General features: G+C 42.5%; 1 protein-coding gene across 13 annotated transcripts in view; it reads right to left on the bottom strand.

Moving 5' to 3' along the window:
- Positions 1–21,525, bottom strand: part of FBRSL1 (fibrosin like 1) — a 509,440-nt gene that overhangs the window by 166,658 nt on the left and 321,257 nt on the right. For all 13 annotated transcript variants that reach the window (XM_039378903.1, XM_027733066.2, XM_027733072.2 and 10 more), the window contains one exon: positions 6,478–6,507. In XM_039378903.1, coding sequence (XP_039234837.1) covers positions 6,478–6,507 — 30 coding nt within the window. The remainder of the gene's footprint in view (positions 1–6,477; positions 6,508–21,525) is intronic.

Raw genomic sequence — 21,525 nt, 5'->3', positions numbered from 1 at the left:
GAGGGGAGAACATTGGTGCTGAAGTTTTGACTCATTTTCTCAGCTGCACTTTTGCTTTATTTAAATACAAAGGTCAAGGAGGGCCATTATTATTAATATTATTTACTGGAGTTGCAGCTGAGAAGCACAACTTGGAAGGCTCTTCTCCCTCTGGAAGGGCTTCAACTGCCCCAAGTCTCAGTGGGAACCTTTGTGTCTGCTCCCTGCACATGGTGGGTGGAACGATGGAAGTTGAGGGCATGCCAAGTCTCTCTCCCATCTGGCATTTCCCAAAGAGCAACTGAGTGAACTGGGAATGCAGTGGGCTTAGAGGATGCTATTTTGCTGGTAAATCTGTTCATGGAGAACGATGAAATAACATAAATTCACTGAGTGGTGAATTTTTGTCTTCCTGTACTGGCAACAACATTACATTTGCCTGTTTATAGCACCCAAATCTTTCAAGGGCTACAAGGTTATTTTAAATTCAATATTTTGATATTGTTTAAAAAGCAGATCTGTTCTTAATAACAACATGCAGCTTGTCTGTAAAACAGAGCCTTTCTTCCATTAGGAGAATTAACCATCTTTGCCCAGTTACTACTACATGGGAGTCAGCTTTCTCACTAGTTTTCACTCTGTATCACTGGGCTTTCAGTCTGTAAGAATTAAAGCTTAGAAGGAGCACTGCTGCTGTGCATGTGTGTGCATGCACATGTACATATGCAACACTACTGAGAAGATGCTAAGCCTGCAGCACAGCCCAGGCACAGGGTTCCACAGCAGCATTCAGCACTGCTGAATGGACATCTTATGGTAAAAGGACCACTGAAATCCTGTCTGAGAACCCAGCTGGGAAGTAACTGGCAAATGGAGACTCCTCATTATTAGCCACAGCTGAAAACTGTCACAGACTGAAGTGTAATGCTAACAGAAGTGCAAATACTGCCATGTGAAAGCCCTCGGTTCAATTCCATGTTTGATCTTTCCCTTCTGCTGCAGCCAGTAAGAATCTGAATTTCTGGAAAAGTACCAAGTTTAATTTTTCAGAAAAAAGGACATTTGAATGATGGACAAAACCAGTTTGAGGACCTTGGCTCGGGTAGGGTTCAAAACCAGCAAATTACAGATTACCTGAAGTGGAAACTAAACTTCCAGCCTCATGGAAACAACAGACTTATCAGATGGAACCCACTTTTTCCATTGCTAGATAAAATGTAAGGAGCAGGGGAAGAGAAGCTTCCAGAAAAAGTGCTGGTGGGGGCTTTATCTTATTGCTGGGTTATCTCATACACAGAGTGACCATTCCTACTAGAGCAACTCCTAGACCTCTCTCCATTTAATTACATCCCTTTCTCCTGCTGCTTAAACTATGATTTTTCCTGTGGGATTGAGGATACCCTTTCAAGGTCAACACAGCTGAAACAGCAGTGACAGTTTCATCTCCCAGATCTTCCACACAGTTTATTCTTCTCATTGCTTCCACTCTTATCACCTCCATCTCTCACTCAAGCCCACAGTTCTCATCACTGTCTTTGACTTCCAACACTGTGATATTCAACCCATGTTTAAGTCCTGTATATCCTTGTTCTCTATAACATAATGACCATCCTCTGTTCATCCACACAACTAAGCTCTTGATCAAGCTCTCACTACCTCACCTTTCATCTACCATTTTAACCTTTCCCCTGGTGACAGCTGATGTACCTATGTCCTTGTGCCAAGGAAAAGCTGCTGCAAGATCATTTTCCTAGTCTGTGGCTTTGCTTGCTACACAGCTTCCCACTTCCCAAATGCCAAACTGTCACTCTTCATGTTTTGACTCTTTCACAGCTTACCTCTTCTTCCCAACGCTGACATTCAGCATTGCTGTAAACTTCCATCTCTCACTGGTCTGACTTGATCACCCCCTTGTTAAACTTTCAAATAAGCACCTCCTTACTACTTGCCACTGTGCCTTTTGCTGCAGAGAATATCCTCCCATTCACGGCCATAAAGCTCCCTGACTTGCCCTCTCAAATGCCTCCTAAAACCTAAACACCTACAAATCCCCCCTTCACCTTATTACCTGCAAAATCAAAGCTGGACAACAAGGAGGCTGCTGTTGTGCTGAGACACAGCTGCTGTTGACAGTGTCCCCCCATTTACCTGAGCCCCTTCCCTGTGATCTCCCCCTTGGGCCATGAGCTGTTCTGCATCTGCACCACACGTGGCAGGATAGAACCCAGCCTGGGCTGGAGCGACCACAGCACCTCCTCCTCCCATCCATCCAGGGCTGAACTGCACCTCCTCTTGTGCTGCTGACACTTCAGGCACCTCCTGGGACTCAGGAATGAGCACAGCAAACTCCAGCACGGCAAGGCTGATTCACACTGCCCAAAGCAGGGCCTAATAAACTCACTGGGCTGCTGCAGAAAGTCATGTGAAAACACTGATTTAGAAACCTGACCTCAAAACTTTTTGTTTCCATCTTGGATGTAACTTCACCTGTCTCTGAGGTTGCTTACTACAGCTAAAACACAAAGCACAAAACCAATACACGGTAAATGCTGATTCAACTCAGAAATGCAGTTGTACATCTTTTGTACATCTTACTTAGCACCACATTAAGTGAAGAATGCTGGATACCCTGGTTTGGAGAGCTCGCTTACACTGCAGGGCCACGTAATTAAGCTGACAAGCCACAGTTTTGCACACAGCAGAGACAAATCCAAGACTGAAAGAAGATGAACATGGAATTACTTTTAAAGAAAGAAATAGCCTTTTTTTTTTAATGCAATCTTGAACACTGTTATTAAAAAAATGAGAGCAACGTTTTGGAGTAACAAGCAGAGATTACTCATTCCCTTGTTTTACACAAGTTGACTTTTGGCTTTCTGCAGAACACCATTTAACAGAGCACATTACCAAGCTGCTAGCCACTTTTCACAGTGATGCTAAAGCAGGTAAGAGACAATAAGTGGAACTGTTGATGGTTTATATTACTCTATTATGTTAATGTTCACTAAAGTATGCCATAAGCTCTCTCATTACATGTGTATAAACCAATTCTCTGTGGTGTTATTCCTGTGCTAAATGCTATAACTACATAAATCTTGAATTAATGGAGACTTTATAGTTCCTGAAAATGAAGGGTAATTGCTATCTGTTAATGCTGTTGTTGCTATTAAAGGAAGTATATATTTTCAGTAACAATGTTTATGGACCGTGAGCTTCACATCGCAGCTATTGCACAGAGCAGAGACAGTGTAATACAACCATCAGACTGACTCCCTTTCTCTCCCTCTTCCCTCACAAAAAGCACAGTATTGTTTTCGCAGCTTCGACAAACCACTCTACAACCCTCCTAACAGCTGCAGAGTCCAACCCAATGTCCTTCACTGAACATGCAGAACCAGGATTTGCATTTCCATCTCTCAGAACGCATGACTTGCTAAGTTTCTCGCTTGGTTAAATGGCTGGACAGCTCACTTTATTAGCCTGGGTATCTCAAACAGTTCTTTGAGAAGTGCGTGGTGACAGAATGATAGGTGTGAGAAAGTATCATCCCACTTACTTCCTTTGAGATTTCAGCAGTGATGCAGAAGTGAAAGGCTATACTTGGCCAGAGACAGTTCTCAGAAAGTAGATGGGATAGACAAGTCCCCAGCCTTGAGCTCCTCTTCTCTGATTATTAAAAACAGCAGTGCACTGGTTGGAAACACTCTCACAATCTGCTGTGGAACTGTACCTTGCACTAAAGTAATGGCTCCTTGGTTCTGAGACACCGTACGTGTGACTGACTATGCTCAATTACTTTCCTCCCCTGGAGTCCTGCACAACACTGCACAAGACAAAAACCCAAACCATCAGGAGTGTGTTTATATTTTACAATGCAGCGAGGGTAAAACCTCAATTTTACTCTAATGTCTGTGTTTGAAAACATTAAGAGCTCAATAGCCCATATACCTACGAACTAAATAAATAGTGGATAATTACTAGCACTGTACAGAGAGAGAAGTAGGAGGTGGAAAATTTCAGTTTTGCTTCTACCTCTGTTGCTGACTCAGTTTGTACTTGTACATGAACTTCTTTCTTTGTCTGCTTTCCTCGTGAGTTACACTCAGACGACAGTGATCCACTGTTTATGACTGACAAAAAATGTTATGCAAATCAGAAGCACATTAGTAATTCCTGCCCTGCCCTTCATTAGTGTCAGTGTGTGTAGGTGTACCTAGGAAAAGCTGCTCCTTGCTGACCAAGCAGGAAAGCAGGACTGTTCTGTAGCACTGGGAAATGCAGCCGACCCATCACGGAATTCGGGAGCCTGACGCTGGGCTGGGCAGGAGGGCGAATTCTCCACCTGGCTGCAATAGCCAGGGAGTGTTAACAGGAGAGACGTTTTGCCAACACATGGAAGGGGGAAAACGAGTGTAATCCCTCCGGATATCCACACCAATATTTTTATAGCTCCTTGTTGCATCAGGCAGGTTAAGTTTTAGACAGACACTGGATGAGTTTCCAGAGGAGTGTAGTATGCCAGGTACCAACACAGCAAGTCAGGCTGCCCTTCCGTTCCCCAACTGGAAGGCAATGTTGCACTTACATTATCCCTATGAAAGGTTTGAAGCATCTTCACTTCAACCCTGGTGAGTTTACATGCATGTGCCCACGTCTTTGCTGACAGGAAAAGAAACCCCACTTAATTCCAGAGACCTGTTTAATAGAACTGTGTCATGTCTCATGTCTCTACAGATCAGGCAAGAGATAGAAAGATGATGATCTTGTGCTGCTCTCCTTATGAAGAAAAGAAATGTTGTTATTAAGGCGAAGTCACCTTAAGGAGAAGGCAGCTGGGAAATACGTGAGCCTAGAAGGTCAAATTGCAGTTACAGATATGTAAAGAAATGCCATATTAATGGGAGGGAACACTATAACAGCCTTTCATTTGCCGTAAAGGACAGTAAGCTACCAGCCAAACACAATGCAGCTTCCTCTGAAGGTAACCTCAGATCCCACATTCTGAAAGCTAATCAATGTTGTTCAGATTTCAATTTCTTCTCTACAAGGTGAAGTCAAACCTAATCTAACAAACGTCAGTCTCAGATGTAATGCCGCTAGCTGGGTCTACCAGTGTAATTTAGATAATCATTAATAGCATAGCTGTATAATAAAACTACATGTCACTTACAACTTCATCTGAGGTTTGACTGGCAGATCTTTAAACAGTTTTCTAAGTGATTGCTTTTACTTTCTTTGATTGGGCAGTCTAAGAAATGTTTTAACCCCGTGGTATCTAAGCTTTTAGGGAATAATTTTTTACCCTCACCACCCCTGCTGTCAGCTCTGCTGCTGTGTAACCTTGTAAGAAACAGAACTCGGGGGGGGTGGTTTCAGGGAGTGACTTTTTTCATATATACACATATATATATATATATAAATTAAAACAGAATAATATAAAATAAAATATGCACAGTATCTTTCATTCAACACGTATATTTAAATGTTTCTCTTCAATCAAGCCTTCATCTCAAAACACAGCTTTTGCCACATTCCAGGGATATTTAGTATATAATGGGATTTTTAAAAGAAGAAGTTGAAGAAACCTTAATGCTCCTAAGCCTCTAACAATACTAACAGAAAGACTTAAGCAGAGGAAGCTTTTAGTGTAGTCTCCTGAACTCGTGGTAACCTCTGATGCAGGGCTGCAGCCGGGGGTGCTGCTGAGGAGACAGGGCTGCTGAAGTCAGCCTTCACTTCTGTAATGCTGATCCAGGAGAAGCCTCCACGCCACAGCTTCTCATGAATGAATGCAAGAGGTTGGACAGCCAAAATACAATAAAGGTTTGATGAAGATCTAACCTGAGACTGCCAAGTTTGATCTGCCAGAAGAGAAGCCAGCAAGGAATACTCAAGTCTTTTATACATTTGATGCTCAAAAGCGTGGTGCAACTGGTGCCACGTTGTGGGACTTCTCTGTTTTCCTTGCAAAGGTGAAACAAGAAATCCCCATACACAAACACACGACTACAACCTTTCAGTGACCAACCTCTGTATTCAAAAGAAGGTCAGAAAAACCATTGCTCTGTGATAAATATGCATGCAACATGACAAAACGCTCCTTGACAGTTACCACACTGCCTTGGAGGGCAGGTACCAGTTGTCCCATCTTCTAAACTGGTTACAAAATCGACATCTTCAAAGGTTACTATAAATAAAATATGGGCTCCTGACAAGTTATCAGAGGAAACTTCCTCTGAAACAGCTCTAACACCGTGAGTCAAGACTCACCAAATGCTCACATAATAATCAAGAAAGACTATTATGTTGACAGGGGTTTCTCTCCTGCAAACAACAAAAGCTAGATCACAGAGTACCCGCTCCGATGTTTTCTCATTCAATTATGCATATTTTTAGATTTGACATGAAGACTGGAGGAAACACGTTATTTTCAAATTCATTCTTATTTTGGCTACCAGGGAATTTCCAAGCATGTGAAAGAAGAAAATTCAGTCTTACCTTATCGTCTATATCGCTCTCGCTGTCACACTGTGGATTAGAGAGAGAAAAAAAGATTTTGAGAAACACCTTTATGTACAGGGATCTTTTGCATCATCCTCTTAAATCTTTAGGATAGCTGTTTATGATGTTCACAGTTCAATGAAACACACTTCTGATATGTGCAGTAATGCTTTTTACATTGCTGGCATAAACCAGACAAAGCCAGATTCTCTCTTATACAAATTTATGGTGTACTCTTACTTGGATGGGAGAAAGTGAGCTTTAAACAAAAAAGACAATCAGTGCTGCATTATAACAACCACCGTAACATGAGTACCACAACAAAAAGCATGCCATTTTATCATCCCAAATTGTGGAATATATAGTAACAGTTTTGCATTGCTTCACCTTGATAAGCACTTTGTCATCTAACAAGGAAACTGTGAAACTGGCAATCAATTTCTAATTTAATGAGTGGTACCAAGAATAGTAATTAAAATACATCATAAATTCTGGTACATTTTTTAGTTTGAATGAGATCACGATCCCAGGAGGAAGTGTTTACTCAGAGACTTTTGGAGTGTAATCTCTTACAGGCTCTGAAAATGAAATGCTCTATTTTCACAGCTCAAATGATGGAGAGATAACTTGAGCACTGAACGTTTCAGGACATGCACATCTTACTGGCTGGAGCTCAGAGAGATTTACAATTGGGAACAAAAATAAATCTCTCGGTGTCTGTTGACAGAAAGGGGCCAGGGTGTTTTGTAGCCTTGGTGCCCAAGAGGAATTGTCTCCTTCAGCTCATGGGGATGGCCCGGGTGGGTGTCCATAACTGGCAGCACCCTACTGAGTTCCCTGGGTCAACATGAGGGAACTCAGGAAGCCAGCAGGGATGAGCTCTGAGTGTGGAAATGGTCCATGAGATGTACATGCTTTGGTATCATGAATGTAAAAGAGGAAATGGATCTGTTGGGTCATTTTGTCCAGAACTTCCTCATGGAGCAGGGAAGGGAAATCTTTCCTGTCACATCCTTTTACCCTAAAGTCACATAGCAGAAATTTTCAGCTGTTACATTGTTAGTTTTCTGCTGATTTTTGAGAGAATATTTAATCTCTTCTTCTTTTATTTGGCACATGAAATGATTGACCCCAAATACTTGAGGAACCTTTTACTCTTAAACTCTCTGAAACACAGTGAGCACATGAAGAGCCTCAATACAGCAGAGGGGTCTCCCACAGTGACTTTGCAGTGAAAACTGCTCAGCTGGATCCTTATTCCCATTTAATTGCAGTGAAAATGCCTGATTTAAAGAACTTGTTTTTCTACAGTCTTGACTAGGTAGATCTCTTTTTCTTTCAAAATGAAACCATATTACACCACCCCACCTGATCCACAGCATGTTTTTCTCAGAGCAATCCAACTGTTTAGTAGGATGTGCACAGATTTAATTGTATGTGTGACCGTTCAGGGGAAAAAAGAACCTAAAGAAAAATGGAAGGAATGACAGGAAGGCAGGACACTGCTCTGCAGGGGCCAGGAGCTGTGGGTGGGCAAGTCCTATGGGAATACCCAGTGTTAATGCCAGCAAACTGCATGAAGTCCCAGCCAATTCCTTTGTAGTAGACAAGAACATTAGATAGCCATGTCTTTAGTAAACACCTTCCCACAAGCCGTTTGTGCCTTTTTTGGAGACTTTTATTCTGTGGCTGAACTTTATGAAAATTATTACAAGGAAACACAGTTTCTGTTTTTCACGAACCAAATGTGAAATCAGTCCTGATAAATCACCACCATGTGCTGACTTCCCCAAACCCGTGTCACGCAGCCACAAACAATGAGAAGTCTCTGCTCTGGGCCTGGAACGGGACTAATTGTCCATCCCACCGAGACAGGCTGGAACAGGTTTGCTGGGCAAAGGCTGCCCCAGTACCTGCTGCATTTGTGCTTGCTCAAGACAGCGATAATTCAGGCTGACAAAGCAACACATTCATCACAACCAAGGTGGGGGGTGGGGGAAGATGCAGTCACAGCAGTCCACTTCTTATTTACAGGCTCCTGAGAAGCACTGGCTGACTCGAGGGAGGCCTTTCACCTCCACCCCGAGGGGCTCCAATCAAGCTCTAATGCTACAGGGACTGTGCAGTCCCCCAAACCACCACCACAGCAGAGTGGGTCACACAGACCTTCTATTTTACCCTTCAAACCTGGCCTGTGCAAAAGTATCCTAAGTCATAATTTTAGTCTCATTCAACGTGCACACTCATATTTTAGAGGCAGAGGATTTTGATGACGTGATTCGACTGGCATGGTTCAGACTAAAGCATGTCACAACGGAATTACACCTATCATAAGGGTGGCATAAAAATAAGTTAGTGCACTCAGCCAAGAGTTCCTTAAAATTGTATGCTCAGGCAATATCGACACAAATTTTAATTCTTACAGGGTCTTAAAGAATGATACACTGCCGTAAAGTAACCAAATAAATAAAACTCAGAAATCTGTTGACTAGAAAACATTCAAAATTATCATTAAAACTCAGACACTTTTGCCTATGAATCCTGGTTTAATAAAACCTCAGTATCGTAAACATTAATAAATTTCGCCTAAAAATATTTTGACAGCAGATGTAAACAATTTTTTTGAACTTCAGTAACTGTTACTATTCAAACACAAGTTAGTGTTTTAGCCCTCTGTTTTTTTACTTGTCTTCCTATTTCTTACTGCATTATGATATTTAAAAAAAGAAAGAGGTCAGGCTTTTTATTGTTGAAAACAGATATGATCTCCAAAATTTAAATGTCTATAATGAGTATAAAACCCTATTACAGATGGTTTGCATTACTAAAAGGTGCAGAATTGCTTCATTTAGATGTCTAATTTTGCTTTGTACCAATATGCAACTTTGTCTCATGTAGATAAGTGAAAGTTGCAAAAAGCCAGTGAACCATCAAATCCACATGCTAAATTTTATAAACAGACACACGAATGAAGCAAACATCTGCTCTCTGAGGATACATTTTCCCCCATTCAGGATCTGTAAAGACTTCATAATTAATTGCTTTTAAAATGGAAGAGACAGCAAAGAATTTTGTTTCATTTTAGCTTACATCTTCTTTACTTTAATCATGATTGCATCAGTCTCGCAACTGCAGAAGCCAGCGGGGCTGGGGATGGGGGTCCACACGTGGACACAGAGCCCTCCACGCAGCTGGGACTGCAAGATGGGTGCTTCAAACACTGCATTTGTGACAGAGAGTTGCCTGACTTCGTGTTTGCCTTATGAAAGCAATTCCTCTCCCACCTCTCCAGCCGTGTAGGGTCACTCACACACACAAACTGACCCTATATTGATTCCTACCGTGCGGCCTTAAACCACCAAAATAACACATCTCAACCCACGTCAGAATAAAGTCCTAAACTGGCCCCAAGCTGCTAATAGTCTGTGTGATGGGAGATCATGGGGGAAGAATTAACCCACCGATATTTATAAAATCTGGACTTCGGCTTAACATACACGAAAATGGAAAGGTCGAGATTCATGGCTACCAACCCACCTACTCCTGAAGGAAATACAGCCAAGCTTCGGTGGAAAAGGCCCCACGTTTCGGAATTCCCGTAGGTTTTCTTCTTTTCACGTTAAAGAAACAGCCTCCCACATTCTCATCGAGAAACAGGAACCCACAGGCTGCTGAACAAGCAACAGCACCGAAAAACTGACGACAGCAAAACCAAACCTGCCCTGACAGACCTGTGAAAAGCAGAACCACCGCTGACCCCTTCCCTTCCCTCCGCTGGGGGTGCGTGCGAGCCAAACCCCACGGCTGCAGTGGGCTGGGTGGGCTCTGTGGTCACGGCCTTCGGCCTCCTCCTCCTCGCCTCCATCGCCCGCCCCGGCCAGCCCCGGCCCAGCGCAGAGACACTGAGGTGGCATCACAGGGATGCTGAAATGAATAATGAAGTCACAGGAGAAACTTCGGTTTGTCCACAGAGGATTTAATATGTCTTAAGAGCCAACGTGCGAGGAGGAGGAGGAGGAGGCCAAGGCGCTCCCCTCGAAGGCCGAGACCACCACCCGGCAGGGCCTCACCTCCCACGCAGCTGTTGTTGAGGGACAAAAGCCCTCGTCAAAACAAAAAAAAAAGTTAAAGAAATTGTGGAGAATGGCAACTGTTGAAAGCAACGGGGGCTCATTGAAAGACAAAAGCTTCAATTACCTGGATTTTTCTAAAGGCCTGTTAACACTCCTGGTCTATAAGCGGGACTGTAAACACGCATTGTGCTGGGTTCATAAAGGCTCCTAAAGGGATTATTCACTGGGTTGTGCCAATTGCCTCTCAATTCCACCAAGAATGTTTGCAAAGCCGACCCCTAATTGTGCTCCTTTTTGGAAACAATTTCTTGCAGTGACAGATTCCAGGCAGAAGAAAGCCTCCCACGAGGTTGGTTCGGCAGAGACAACACATAACTCAGGTAGAATTGGCTCCATGCACTGCAAAAAGGCCTCGTTCCTCCGTCCTCCTCCTTGCTCTGCCCTGCACAGGAGGATGACACAACTCCTGCAGGGTGACCCAGCGCCAAAAAGCCTCTGCTGAACTTCCATGGGTTCACCAGGGCAGGACACAATCTGGGGGCTGGTGCTGATGGACTGTGCTCCAGGCTGAGGGTTCAGGCTCTGGATGGCACAGGGAGCAGAGCAGTAAGAAAATCTGGTGCTTTCCTAATCTTCACCTCAGCAACTGCAGCACCTCCACCATCTCCTCCATTCCACCTGCTCCCTTACTGCATTCTAAAGACCGGAGGAATCACAGGCAGAGCTCCCACATGTGTAGACCACGCCCTGTGGCTTCTGATTCTTTTTGATACTGAGGTGGAATCTTACTTTTCAAGACCCCCCCCCTCCATCGTGGCTTTCCCACCAGGCAAGGAGTTCTAATTCATTCCATCACCTTCTTGTACAAACCACCTCAACAGGGGCAAAGATGGATTTATGGCTACTGCTAAACAGGCCACAGCATATTTGGCAAAGGACATTCTCTTACCATTACGCTGGCACTGGGCTCCTTGCAAGATGTATTAAAACTGTTTGTATTGTGATTCTGGTTGTTTTCTGTTGAGTTTAAGAACCATGAAAACATCCTTCGACTTTTCTTACCCCTGGTGTTTTAACTTCCAGATCATCCAGTTTTTCTTCACATCGTAAAAGCGCTACATTGATTTATGTGAAATCAGATAGTCATATCAACTGTCTCATGCCAGGAATAAGAGCTCCAAGAAACAAACTCAAAACCAACTCAGCTCTCATAAGACTTCAACAAGATTGGCAACACTTAGGTGTTACATCATAGGTTAGGTGCAGAGAAACACTGTTATTTCAAATAGAGCCACTTCCTCCAAGCCTTTGAGAACTGCACAGAAGTCACCTCAGCTTATCAACATCAACTTGGTTATCTCCTTTTTCACCCAAACCCAGTTTATGATTCAGGTTGTGCCTACACAGCCTCAAGGCTTTGGGCCCCATTGTGCCAGACACTGTACAGCACAGGAGCTACAGGTTCCTGCCCAGACAGCTGACAGAAAGGCTTGTTTTTTCCTCTGCACAAACACACATACCTACAGATATTATTTACATTATGATTAAGCAGTGGGTGATAGACATCTAAGCTAGTCATGTGAAGAAACAGATCCCAGCCTGGAGGGACATGTAATCTAACCAGTCTACCTGCAACTACAAATGTCTGGGGAAGCGCAAGGCTGAGGGAAGAGGAGGCAAAAATATTAAATACACAGTCTATAATAGTACCATGCAAGATGGCAGGGTACAATACATATGTAAAAAGTTGCATAGAATATATGAACAGTGAAGATACCTATGGAGCTTGCACACCCACTCACAGCCCCAGAGGGTGGCCATGTTACCGCTACCTTATTATTTCCAACCATACTTAGTTACTGAATTTTCTTTTAATAGCGAGGCTCCGGGAAGAATGAGGTTTAAATCCCAGGTTGTCAACGTCTCTTTTAAAGGAAGAAGTAAAATCAAGCCTATTTTTAAGAGCCCTCCCCTCTCCATGCCCTCTGAGCTCACTTCCCGGGAGCAGCTCTCGGTGCAGCGCGTAGGGATGCGCTCGTGTGTGCAGGGGGAGGGTGTTGTTTCCTATTAAGTCTGGCATCGGATTCATGTCTGCAGGGGCTTGCTTAAGATGATAGGAAGAGAGAGTTTTATCATGAGCCAGACTGACAGAAAAGCTTGCTAATGGGACTTGAGGCATACACAGGAAAGAAAGTGCCAAAACATTAAGCTACCGCCAAGTGTCAGAGGGCCACTGATTTATTGCAGCAATTTTGCCACTGTGTCCTTTATAAGGTCCCACAAGTCCTTCCTCCTGGCAAGAAGCTGTGAGCTGCTGCAGCTCGGGGAGAAGTTTAGATCCAGAGCACAGAAAGTGTCCAAGCGAAAGGCGGGGGCCGGGGGGAGGACGGAAATCGAATGTTGACTTGAACTTGCCCCAGGCAGCAGAGTCCTCTTAGCTCCACTGCCTCCCTGACAGCTTGATGAAATGAGTCAGGGCCTCCCCATGGCTAGACCAGCTCAGGCTTCCAAGTGCCGGGGTAGAGCTGTAAGAAACAGATTGAGCCTCAGGGCAGCAATTTTTTTTTTCCCTTTCTCTCCTCAGCATTTGGCTGGGGGAAGGGGGAGGTTATGAGCACTACAGATGTATAGGCTGAGCCTTTGTCTGCGGAGGGGGAGGGCGAGGGGGAGAGAGAAGAACAGCAAGAGAGTATTAGCTATGGCAGCCAAGAATAGCCCTGAGCACTATAACTAATTTTGAGGGGCAGTGATGCATTGTACTGGCTATGTGCTGTTTGGTCTGAGGGGGCCCCTGTTGTGAAGCAGCAATCAAGAGGACATTTTGTTAAGTGACCAACAGCTGTCATCTGCAAGCCCAGAGTGGGGAAGGAGGGAGCAAGGGGAAGGGAAAAGGGAAAAGAAAAAAAAAAGAGCATTTGTCCCTTGGAGGCAGAGCACATTAATCCACCAATCTGCCACAGCTTTAACTCTAAACGTGCTCGGTGCCTCCGAAGAGTGGAGCTTCACTCCAGCAGCCACCCGGAGAGATGGGTTCCTCTCGCCCTGCTCCAGCCTGGCGGATGCAGGGAGCTTCCCCACCTCTGCGGGTCGAGAAACCGACGCTAAAAATACTGTTTAAGTCTCTTTTCATTCCATAAAATTGAGTTGATCTGCTGCAGCTTAGGGTCAATCCCTCAAGGACTGTTTTTTCCCCCCTTCCCTTTTCCTTAGCACTCATAAATTAATCAGGAAGACCCTGACTAAGTCATTTCATGCTGTACAACATAAAAGAAAGTCCCCTGATGATCCATGCAAGGATCTATTAAAAGCGGGAGGAGGGAGGGAGGAAGGGTTAGGGAAGAAGGAGAAAAGGGAGAGGGGGGGAAGGAAAAAAATCTCAACCTTTTTGATATTTTAGGATAAAAGCTGGAGGACTTTGTTACGAATTCTAGCCAACATCAAAACACCTTAAATAATTCAAAGAACATGTTAAAGGGAAGAAACTGAATGTTGCTCTGATGTTCAGTTGATGCAACGCAGAATATTACCCAAAACAGCACAGCCTGTTAAGGGAGACAGCAGCCTTGAGCATTTCAGTTCTTTAGAAAAATGTCAGAACCTGTAAAAATCATAATTTCCAGCAACTTTTTTTTTTTTTTTTTGCATGATATAAACTCAGCGAGACTGAAATGTAGGTTTCTGACAAGCTGTTAACAAGACAACTTTAGAAATCTGTCTGGAGCTCTCAGGGAGATGGGCTGCCATTTCACTGCTTCGAAGAAGTTCATGACATGACAAGCAAAAATCAGGGAACAGAGACCTAAAAACCACGGTGTAATTTTCATTTGCTTCTGTCGTGAAAGAATTCAAGCAGAAATATTAGAAGGCTGCACAACTAAAAAAGCCAGCAACTGGAAAATCATTGCTGTGGTTTGACAAGCACATCTTTTATGCTGAAAACGGTTTCTTTATTATTATACCTATATACAGGAAAGCACTTTTAGAGAAAAAGGGATAATCACAAATTATTCCTTGAGATCTACAAAGTAAGATCTACAGCCACCTACTTACAAACCAAGTCTAAAAATGACCTCGTTCGAGGGAGAGAGTGACCAACCCATCTTGGAAAAGCTGTAAGAGCCACCAGATTTCTCTTGGTTTCCCACATCCCTTCCCCCCCCATAGGAAAGGTAGAAATATCTTTCCATAATGCAGTCTTTTACTGGAGCTTACACGGATGACTATTGCTATGTAAGTGTTTAATTCATTAAAAACTAAAAAGCCAGCATCCAATGCCATCGACACAGCAATGTTTGTCCCACGGTCAGGAGAGGCTTTCTAGTTCGTGTACTATGCTATACCTCCTACTTTAGGCTTTAATATACCAGTAGAACTCTTTGCCATAATTTTTGGATGATTTAATGATGTCTTTTCCAGAATCAATTCTCCTCTGTCGTTAGAAAAAAGTAGATCAATAGATCTATCTATCTATCTATCTACCTATCTCCATATATCTCTTTCAATATATAGTCTTCCTCCCTCTCTCTCTCACTATTTTGACTCATTATAAGTATTTAATGGTAGGTTGATGAAGGTGTCTTGAAGTCAATTTACTGACTGTGATTGACTCGTTACATCTACGGTTGGAGAATCTCGGCACTCTTGGGACAAATGCTCTGGGAAACCCAACACACAATCTCATGCTTAATTTCAGCCCATATTTGCCTAGAAAGAGAGAGACTGGACAATGCAGGAGGTCACTGTCCCAAGTAATGCCTATGATTACACCGAGGGGTGATGTGAATTATGGACCACACTTAGCCCAGCATTTGCAAGGACCACATGAACAATGAACTGAAGCTTTTCCACCTCATTCCTATTTTGAATTGTTTCCCCCTGGCTCCGGGGGTGACATCCCCTGGAGTAATTGAAAGGACAGTGTAGGTAGAGCTGAATGGCTGACACTGCATTTCACCCAGTTACAGAACAGAGGAGACTGACAAGAAAAGAGGTGCAGTCTGCTTCTCTTCTGAAGTGCTCACAAGTTGTTTTCACTCTTCCCTTGCTTGGGCATTGTGTCACCTGTCACTCATTTTCTTTTCATTAGACAGACACTCTTGGAGACATTACAGCTTCAGTGCTGTAGATGGGTTTTCACTCAGGAACCAGAGAAACACCCATTACTTTCTAATTCTGTAGTTTGAAGCTATGACTAATGCCATTTGCTTGCAAGGGACATCTTGCCTTGCTGCCTCCCCTTGACCACGAGCCTTCTGGCTTGGAGTTCCCTGCCCCAGCTGCTTTGGTCCCTCATGCTCTCCTGGGGAAAGCAGAAACCAAGAGTGAATTTGCAGTGACTCACTGCACAGAGCAACTCTAATTTTGTTTAATGCAAGGATGCCTAGACGATATGCCCAACAGAAGAAAAATGGCTCAAAGCCATTATTTACAACAGTGAGAGGCTGCTGCAGTTTGGAGAGGGGGTTATAAGCTTTCTCTAAAATTAAGGAGGAGTTTAGGACTTAATATGGATATAGTCAAAAGTCACTTTAGCCATAATGATCTGTCTGGTAATTCCCCATTTACTATAAACATCAGCTTTCTTTTTCTATTTGGACTGCAAATCTAGTCCATTACTATGCCATGCCCACGTCACTACAGAGTCACCAAAAGGTCCTGGACCAGTACAGAGTAACAGAATTTGTTAAAGTACCCCTGCTCCAAGGGAAAGCATTTAGTTATCCTCAGCTCTGACCCCATGGTATGTGACTCTGATTGGAAGCTTCATTTACATATTTGTTTAGTAGAGAACATGCATGGCTGTCTTCCCTCAGTGCAGAACCATTATTAGCTGCAGGAAGCTATCAGGGGGGATTTCAGCACAGAACTCAGGAGCAAAGGCATTTCTTAATACCTCCCTATCCTGCTTAATAACAGCCACCCTCTGGAATGAGGGTGATGGATTTCTGGTTATGAAACTTGCTGTGGTTTCTTACAGCTGATTCACATGAATGTGTATTTTATTCCATTTATACAGTTCATTTTTAAAATATGTATTTACACACACACAATTCTTCTCATGCTGCCAAATTCCTTTTTCCTTACTTCTCCCTGTAAGTCCAAGTAGGCTGACCAGCTACACACCTTGGAACACACCTCTGTGATGCTACGTGGAATATTTTAGCACACTGTTCAATTAGGAACTTTGGACGTGGAAAACAATCTAAAGCACCTACTGTGTTCTCAACATATATTAATTCAGTAAAGAGAAGTACAGTTAATTCTTCATTTAATGATTATTGGAAGGTTATGTGAATTGCCTGCTTTGTTTTGTTGAATGCCTTTAGCCACTAAAAGTCCCTGTTGCTGTCAGGAACGAGATTTACAACACTTATATATAATTAATATAATAATTAATGTTATTTAATTCCACTGCTATTTAACTCTTAGGAAGGTTTATGTTGTTGTGGCTAAAAAATATGAAGCTTGCCATAACTACCATTAATGTTTGCATTATTGAACATTAAAATTGAAATCTGGTAAAATATTCAGCACAGCAATTGAGACAGCTACAGAAGACCTATTCCTCCAAGGAAACTCAGAGCATGTGCTTGCAGATTTCAACCAGTGCTTTTAAAATAAACCTTAAGGGATGGATGCCCCACTTGCCACAGGCAAGATACCCTGGAACAAAGAAATTCACCAAGAGAGAAATAAAAAAGATGTAAAAAAATATTAAAACTAAAACCACCTCTGCAGCACCCCCAGCCCCCTGATCTCCAGTAGCTGTCATTAACATTAATACAATGCAAATTAAACCTTCTCTTTTCCCTTTCATGCCATTTAGATCTTAAAAATATTAAAGTGGGTAAGTCTTGGAAGTGAAGGACAAGTACTGCCTAGGGCATACATTTGGGTGTCTTCAACATAATCTAAGGAAAAAGCTAATCCGATAAGAAAATAACATAGTTGGTTATTCACTCTTACAGAATTATGCCCTGACAGAGCTAAACATGAAAGCTTCAAGACCTATGCCATTACCTGGAAAACAGTTCTTTGCACCACTAAATGATGAACCTTTAAACACCAAGCGATTTTAAAAACATATATTTCATATTTCAGGTGAAATTGTAAAGGCTCTGCGCTACCTCAGTACATCTGCTCCTCTCTTCCGACGCCCCTGGACACTCATTTGTTCTTGTCAGCGCCCAAAATGTCAATGATTGATGTCAATGTAATGACTTCCAAGATGGAGCCTCCCACCTCACTGCTCTGCTTTCAGACTGCAAAGGTGCTCTGACCAGCACTGACCTCAGAGACTGTACAACAAGGGCTGGTTGTACATGCTGGAAGATGGGAATGTGAGTATCCTGAGCTAAACCACCCTGAAACTTTCTGAACAGGCCTGAGGAGATCTGCTTTTTGTTGTCACAACAGATTTTGTTATTAATTTGTATTTTTCTTCCAGGGCTGAGGAGGAAATGTTCAGCTCTGTGGATAGAAGTCATTTCTGAATAGAAGCTCCAACATGTCAAAGTGTTTCCTTGGCAGTGACGACCCCCTGTATGGCTAATCCAGACTGGAGCAATTAGAGAATAAAAGAAAGAGAAAACATCTCAACAGGAGGGGAAAGAAGGGAAAAAGAATAGAAGACTGAGAAGCAAAAATGGAAAAAACAACTTACTGCTCTGTGAACCAGTAATGAGATGGGGCTACAAACACTGTCTGTTTGGGAATGACCTCTATCACCTTTCATTAGCACAATGAGAAAATAATAATTAGATGAAACAAACTATTATGCATTTATCGTGGAGTGAGAATACAGTGAATGATACAAACGCTTTCTTTTCCACTAGGTTATGATGAACAAAGGTGATTGTGAATTGTTTGAAGAACTGGAAAATGGTTTGCCCACAACAGTTGAACCCCTCTCGGTTTGTGTGCACTGGCACTGTGAAGCAGACAGGTTTTCCTGCTCCAAGGGGAGCTGTGGCACAGTCAGCCATTCTTTTTTCCCTCGGGATTTTTGCTGTGTCAGCTGTGATACACCAACCACCTCACGTGTGGTTTGCAGCCACACACAGCCATAAAATGCATAAACAGCAGCTCATGATAATGCTATTATTAGTATGTGCCACCACTGCACACAGAATAACAACAGGGGTTTTCATGGACTGCAGAGTAATTAGGTGTCTTAAAATATGCTTTATTTAAAGTCTGTTCATGGAGCAAGTGAGGGGAGGTTCTTCCCAGCTTTTGTGCAAAGTACTTGCACAGGTAACTGAAGGCTCAAGAGCTTCTGGCCAGCTTTTAGCAGCACAGGTGGAGAATGAGAGGGTCTCATGCTAATCAATGTACATCAAAAAATATTCTTTTAAATTCACACCTAACATTTGTTTATGAAGCAGAAACAGCATTCAAAACAAACCACTGTGTTAGCTCAGCTGGCTAATGCAAAATTGCCACAGTTACGAAAACAAATCTTTGTTTTCAATTTTCAGTAAGCAGAGCTTTAGAAGAACAAGCTGCTCTTGAAAGCATAATAGTTTTTTCCCTAAAAAAGGAAAGAAAGAAATCCTTCCAAGCAACTGCAATTATGATACTTTCATGTCAAATGAATTATATTACTGAAAATAAATCTTTCTAAGATGCACAAGAGGGTTATCTGGCTCCAGTCAGACTTATGCATTACTGGTTTTATATGTTGTACTCTACTTGATTAATATAGGTAATCAAATTATATTGCCTTCCACTGTGCTCTCAAATTCAAGGCTATAATGTTTTCAATGACAAAGTTCATAGAGTTGTATAAAAATGTACCTCATGCTGTACCAGCCCTTTATTGCTGTAGTAAAACACCATTTTCAATTTAGTAATAAGTGATATAAACCAGAGTGTCTTGATTGGCAGGGTCGGATTCATTATGCGGTGTCCTACGACCCAGCACCGCTCCGGATGGAAACTTAGGGACAGAATCCACCACAACCTCAGAGCTTGATACTTGAGGGAGTAAAATGATTCCTTTCTTTTGAGACTTTACTAAGGAATGGCAAGAAACTGGACACAAACATGCACACCTATTACACACACACACACACATGGATGGAAGGAAGAAAGGGGCAGGAAGAGACTCATCACAGCACGATCCTACTCCATGCAGGTTCTTCTGCACTGGAGCCAATCCTATACTACTGCTTCCCACAGAATAGGAAATGAAATGGGAAGATTACAGAAAAAGAGGAAGTACGACACTCAGGATAGAAGCAAACACTGGAGAACTATTTGTGGCTCTGTCACTGGCCTGACTTGTGACCAGAGGAAGCGATTCCGAGTGTTTAACTTGAGGTGCCTTAATGAAGTTGTGTTATCAAGTGCTCTTCACTTCATGAACATCAGGATTCTCTGAAGAGCTGTAAATGAGACTGTCAAAACCGGTAACATCTTAACTTTGCAGCTACCTTTGAATATGTAAATCCTAAACCTTCCATCTTTTCCCTTCCACGAATCAGGAATAATGTTTACCTTATTCATAAACCATTAAAGCAACCAATCTGTGGGTTCTATAGAGACCAAGTATTCCAGTGAGCCTTGTCATCACTATGAACACTATCTAGAAGAGCAAGAATTATAAAGCTATTTTCTGTTGAACTAAATGGCAGATATATTGTTAGCTGGTATCTTTTCTAAGCATGTACGTTGAGCAAATGATCTGATCAGGAAAGACAACTCTTGGACTCAGGAATTAATAATGTTATCTTAGTTTTGTTTCCTTGGCAACTTGACCTTTCATAATTTGCCCAAAGGCAAAATATGGGCAGCATATCCCTTTCAAATCATAGCTCAATAATCTTGTGATTAAAAGCATCACCAGAATGTGGCCTTGCTGTAAGATGGAGAATTAACGACTCTCTACTAAATGATCCACTGATGTTGAATCTAATTTAAGTAGCCTTGCAAGAATATTTAACACTTAATGATAGGCTCTGTATTAGAGTAGGTTTAATCTAGGATGCAGCCACAGATGTCATAAGGAGGAATTAATCAGCATTGCTTCCACTAAAACAGAAATGCAAAATTGCTGAACAGAATGTATTAGAAACAGATTAAAGAACTGGGACTTCAACATAAAAGAAACAGAGCTGATGCCACCCTCAGAGAGCTAATTTTAAATACAGGAAAACTTAATTTGCCTTTAACTGTAGAATTGGGGTGTTTGAAGTTACTAAAGAGAAGCTTGCATTATCAAGAAGGAAAGAAAGGCAGATAGTCTTTTCCCTCATCTATTAAAAATGAAAGTCCAACCCAAATATTAATGTCTGCCTCAAAATCCCAACAAAATGAAGTTATCGATGCTCTAGGGACCATTGCTGCATCCCACACGAAGCTCTGTACTCAATGAAGTGCTGTGGAAGTTTCATTGATTTGGAAAACTCCTGCCTAATTTAGATAAGTTACCTTTCAGAAAAGCACATCTTGGAAATAGAGAAATAGAGCCTATGGTTATTGAAATGCCTGCAGTGGGGGAAAACAGGGAACATGGTATTTGCAGGTTCACTCTAAGCAGCCTACACTGAGAGAACTTGACCATCCAAAGGTTTGTGTAAAGATCTACATCACAATTAGTCCTTGTTGCTTCCTTCAGTTTATCTTCTCCCCTGTTCTTTGAGCACCTCGTGCTGCCCAGCCTCTCTCATGAAGGAAGACATAGTTAGAGTATGAAGGCAGGAGAGCATTCATACAGCACAGGGCATCGAATTCCAACCAGTAACTCTCCTCCATTCTTGATCTGAAGATACTGAGTGTGAATCCCCTCGTATGAATCCTTGGAAACACGTGTCATGCATTAAATACTGCCTTCTTAAAATTTTTTAGTCATAGTTAATGCTCCTGGTAATGAGGAGGACAACCTCAGTTTAGCATGATGATATTTCTAGGAATGTGCTGAATACTCCGATGGCCTGATTCAACAAGTCCAACTCCTGATTTACTGTCA

The sequence above is a fragment of the Pipra filicauda genome, unplaced genomic scaffold, assembly GCF_003945595.2.
Source record: "Pipra filicauda isolate LSUMZ 115617 unplaced genomic scaffold, ASM394559v2 scaffold14_size4853619_pilon, whole genome shotgun sequence".
NCBI classification, from domain to species: Eukaryota; Metazoa; Chordata; class Aves; order Passeriformes; family Pipridae; genus Pipra; species Pipra filicauda.
Note: the sequence above shows the minus strand (reverse complement) of the source record. Positions and strands in the feature narration are given on the sequence as shown.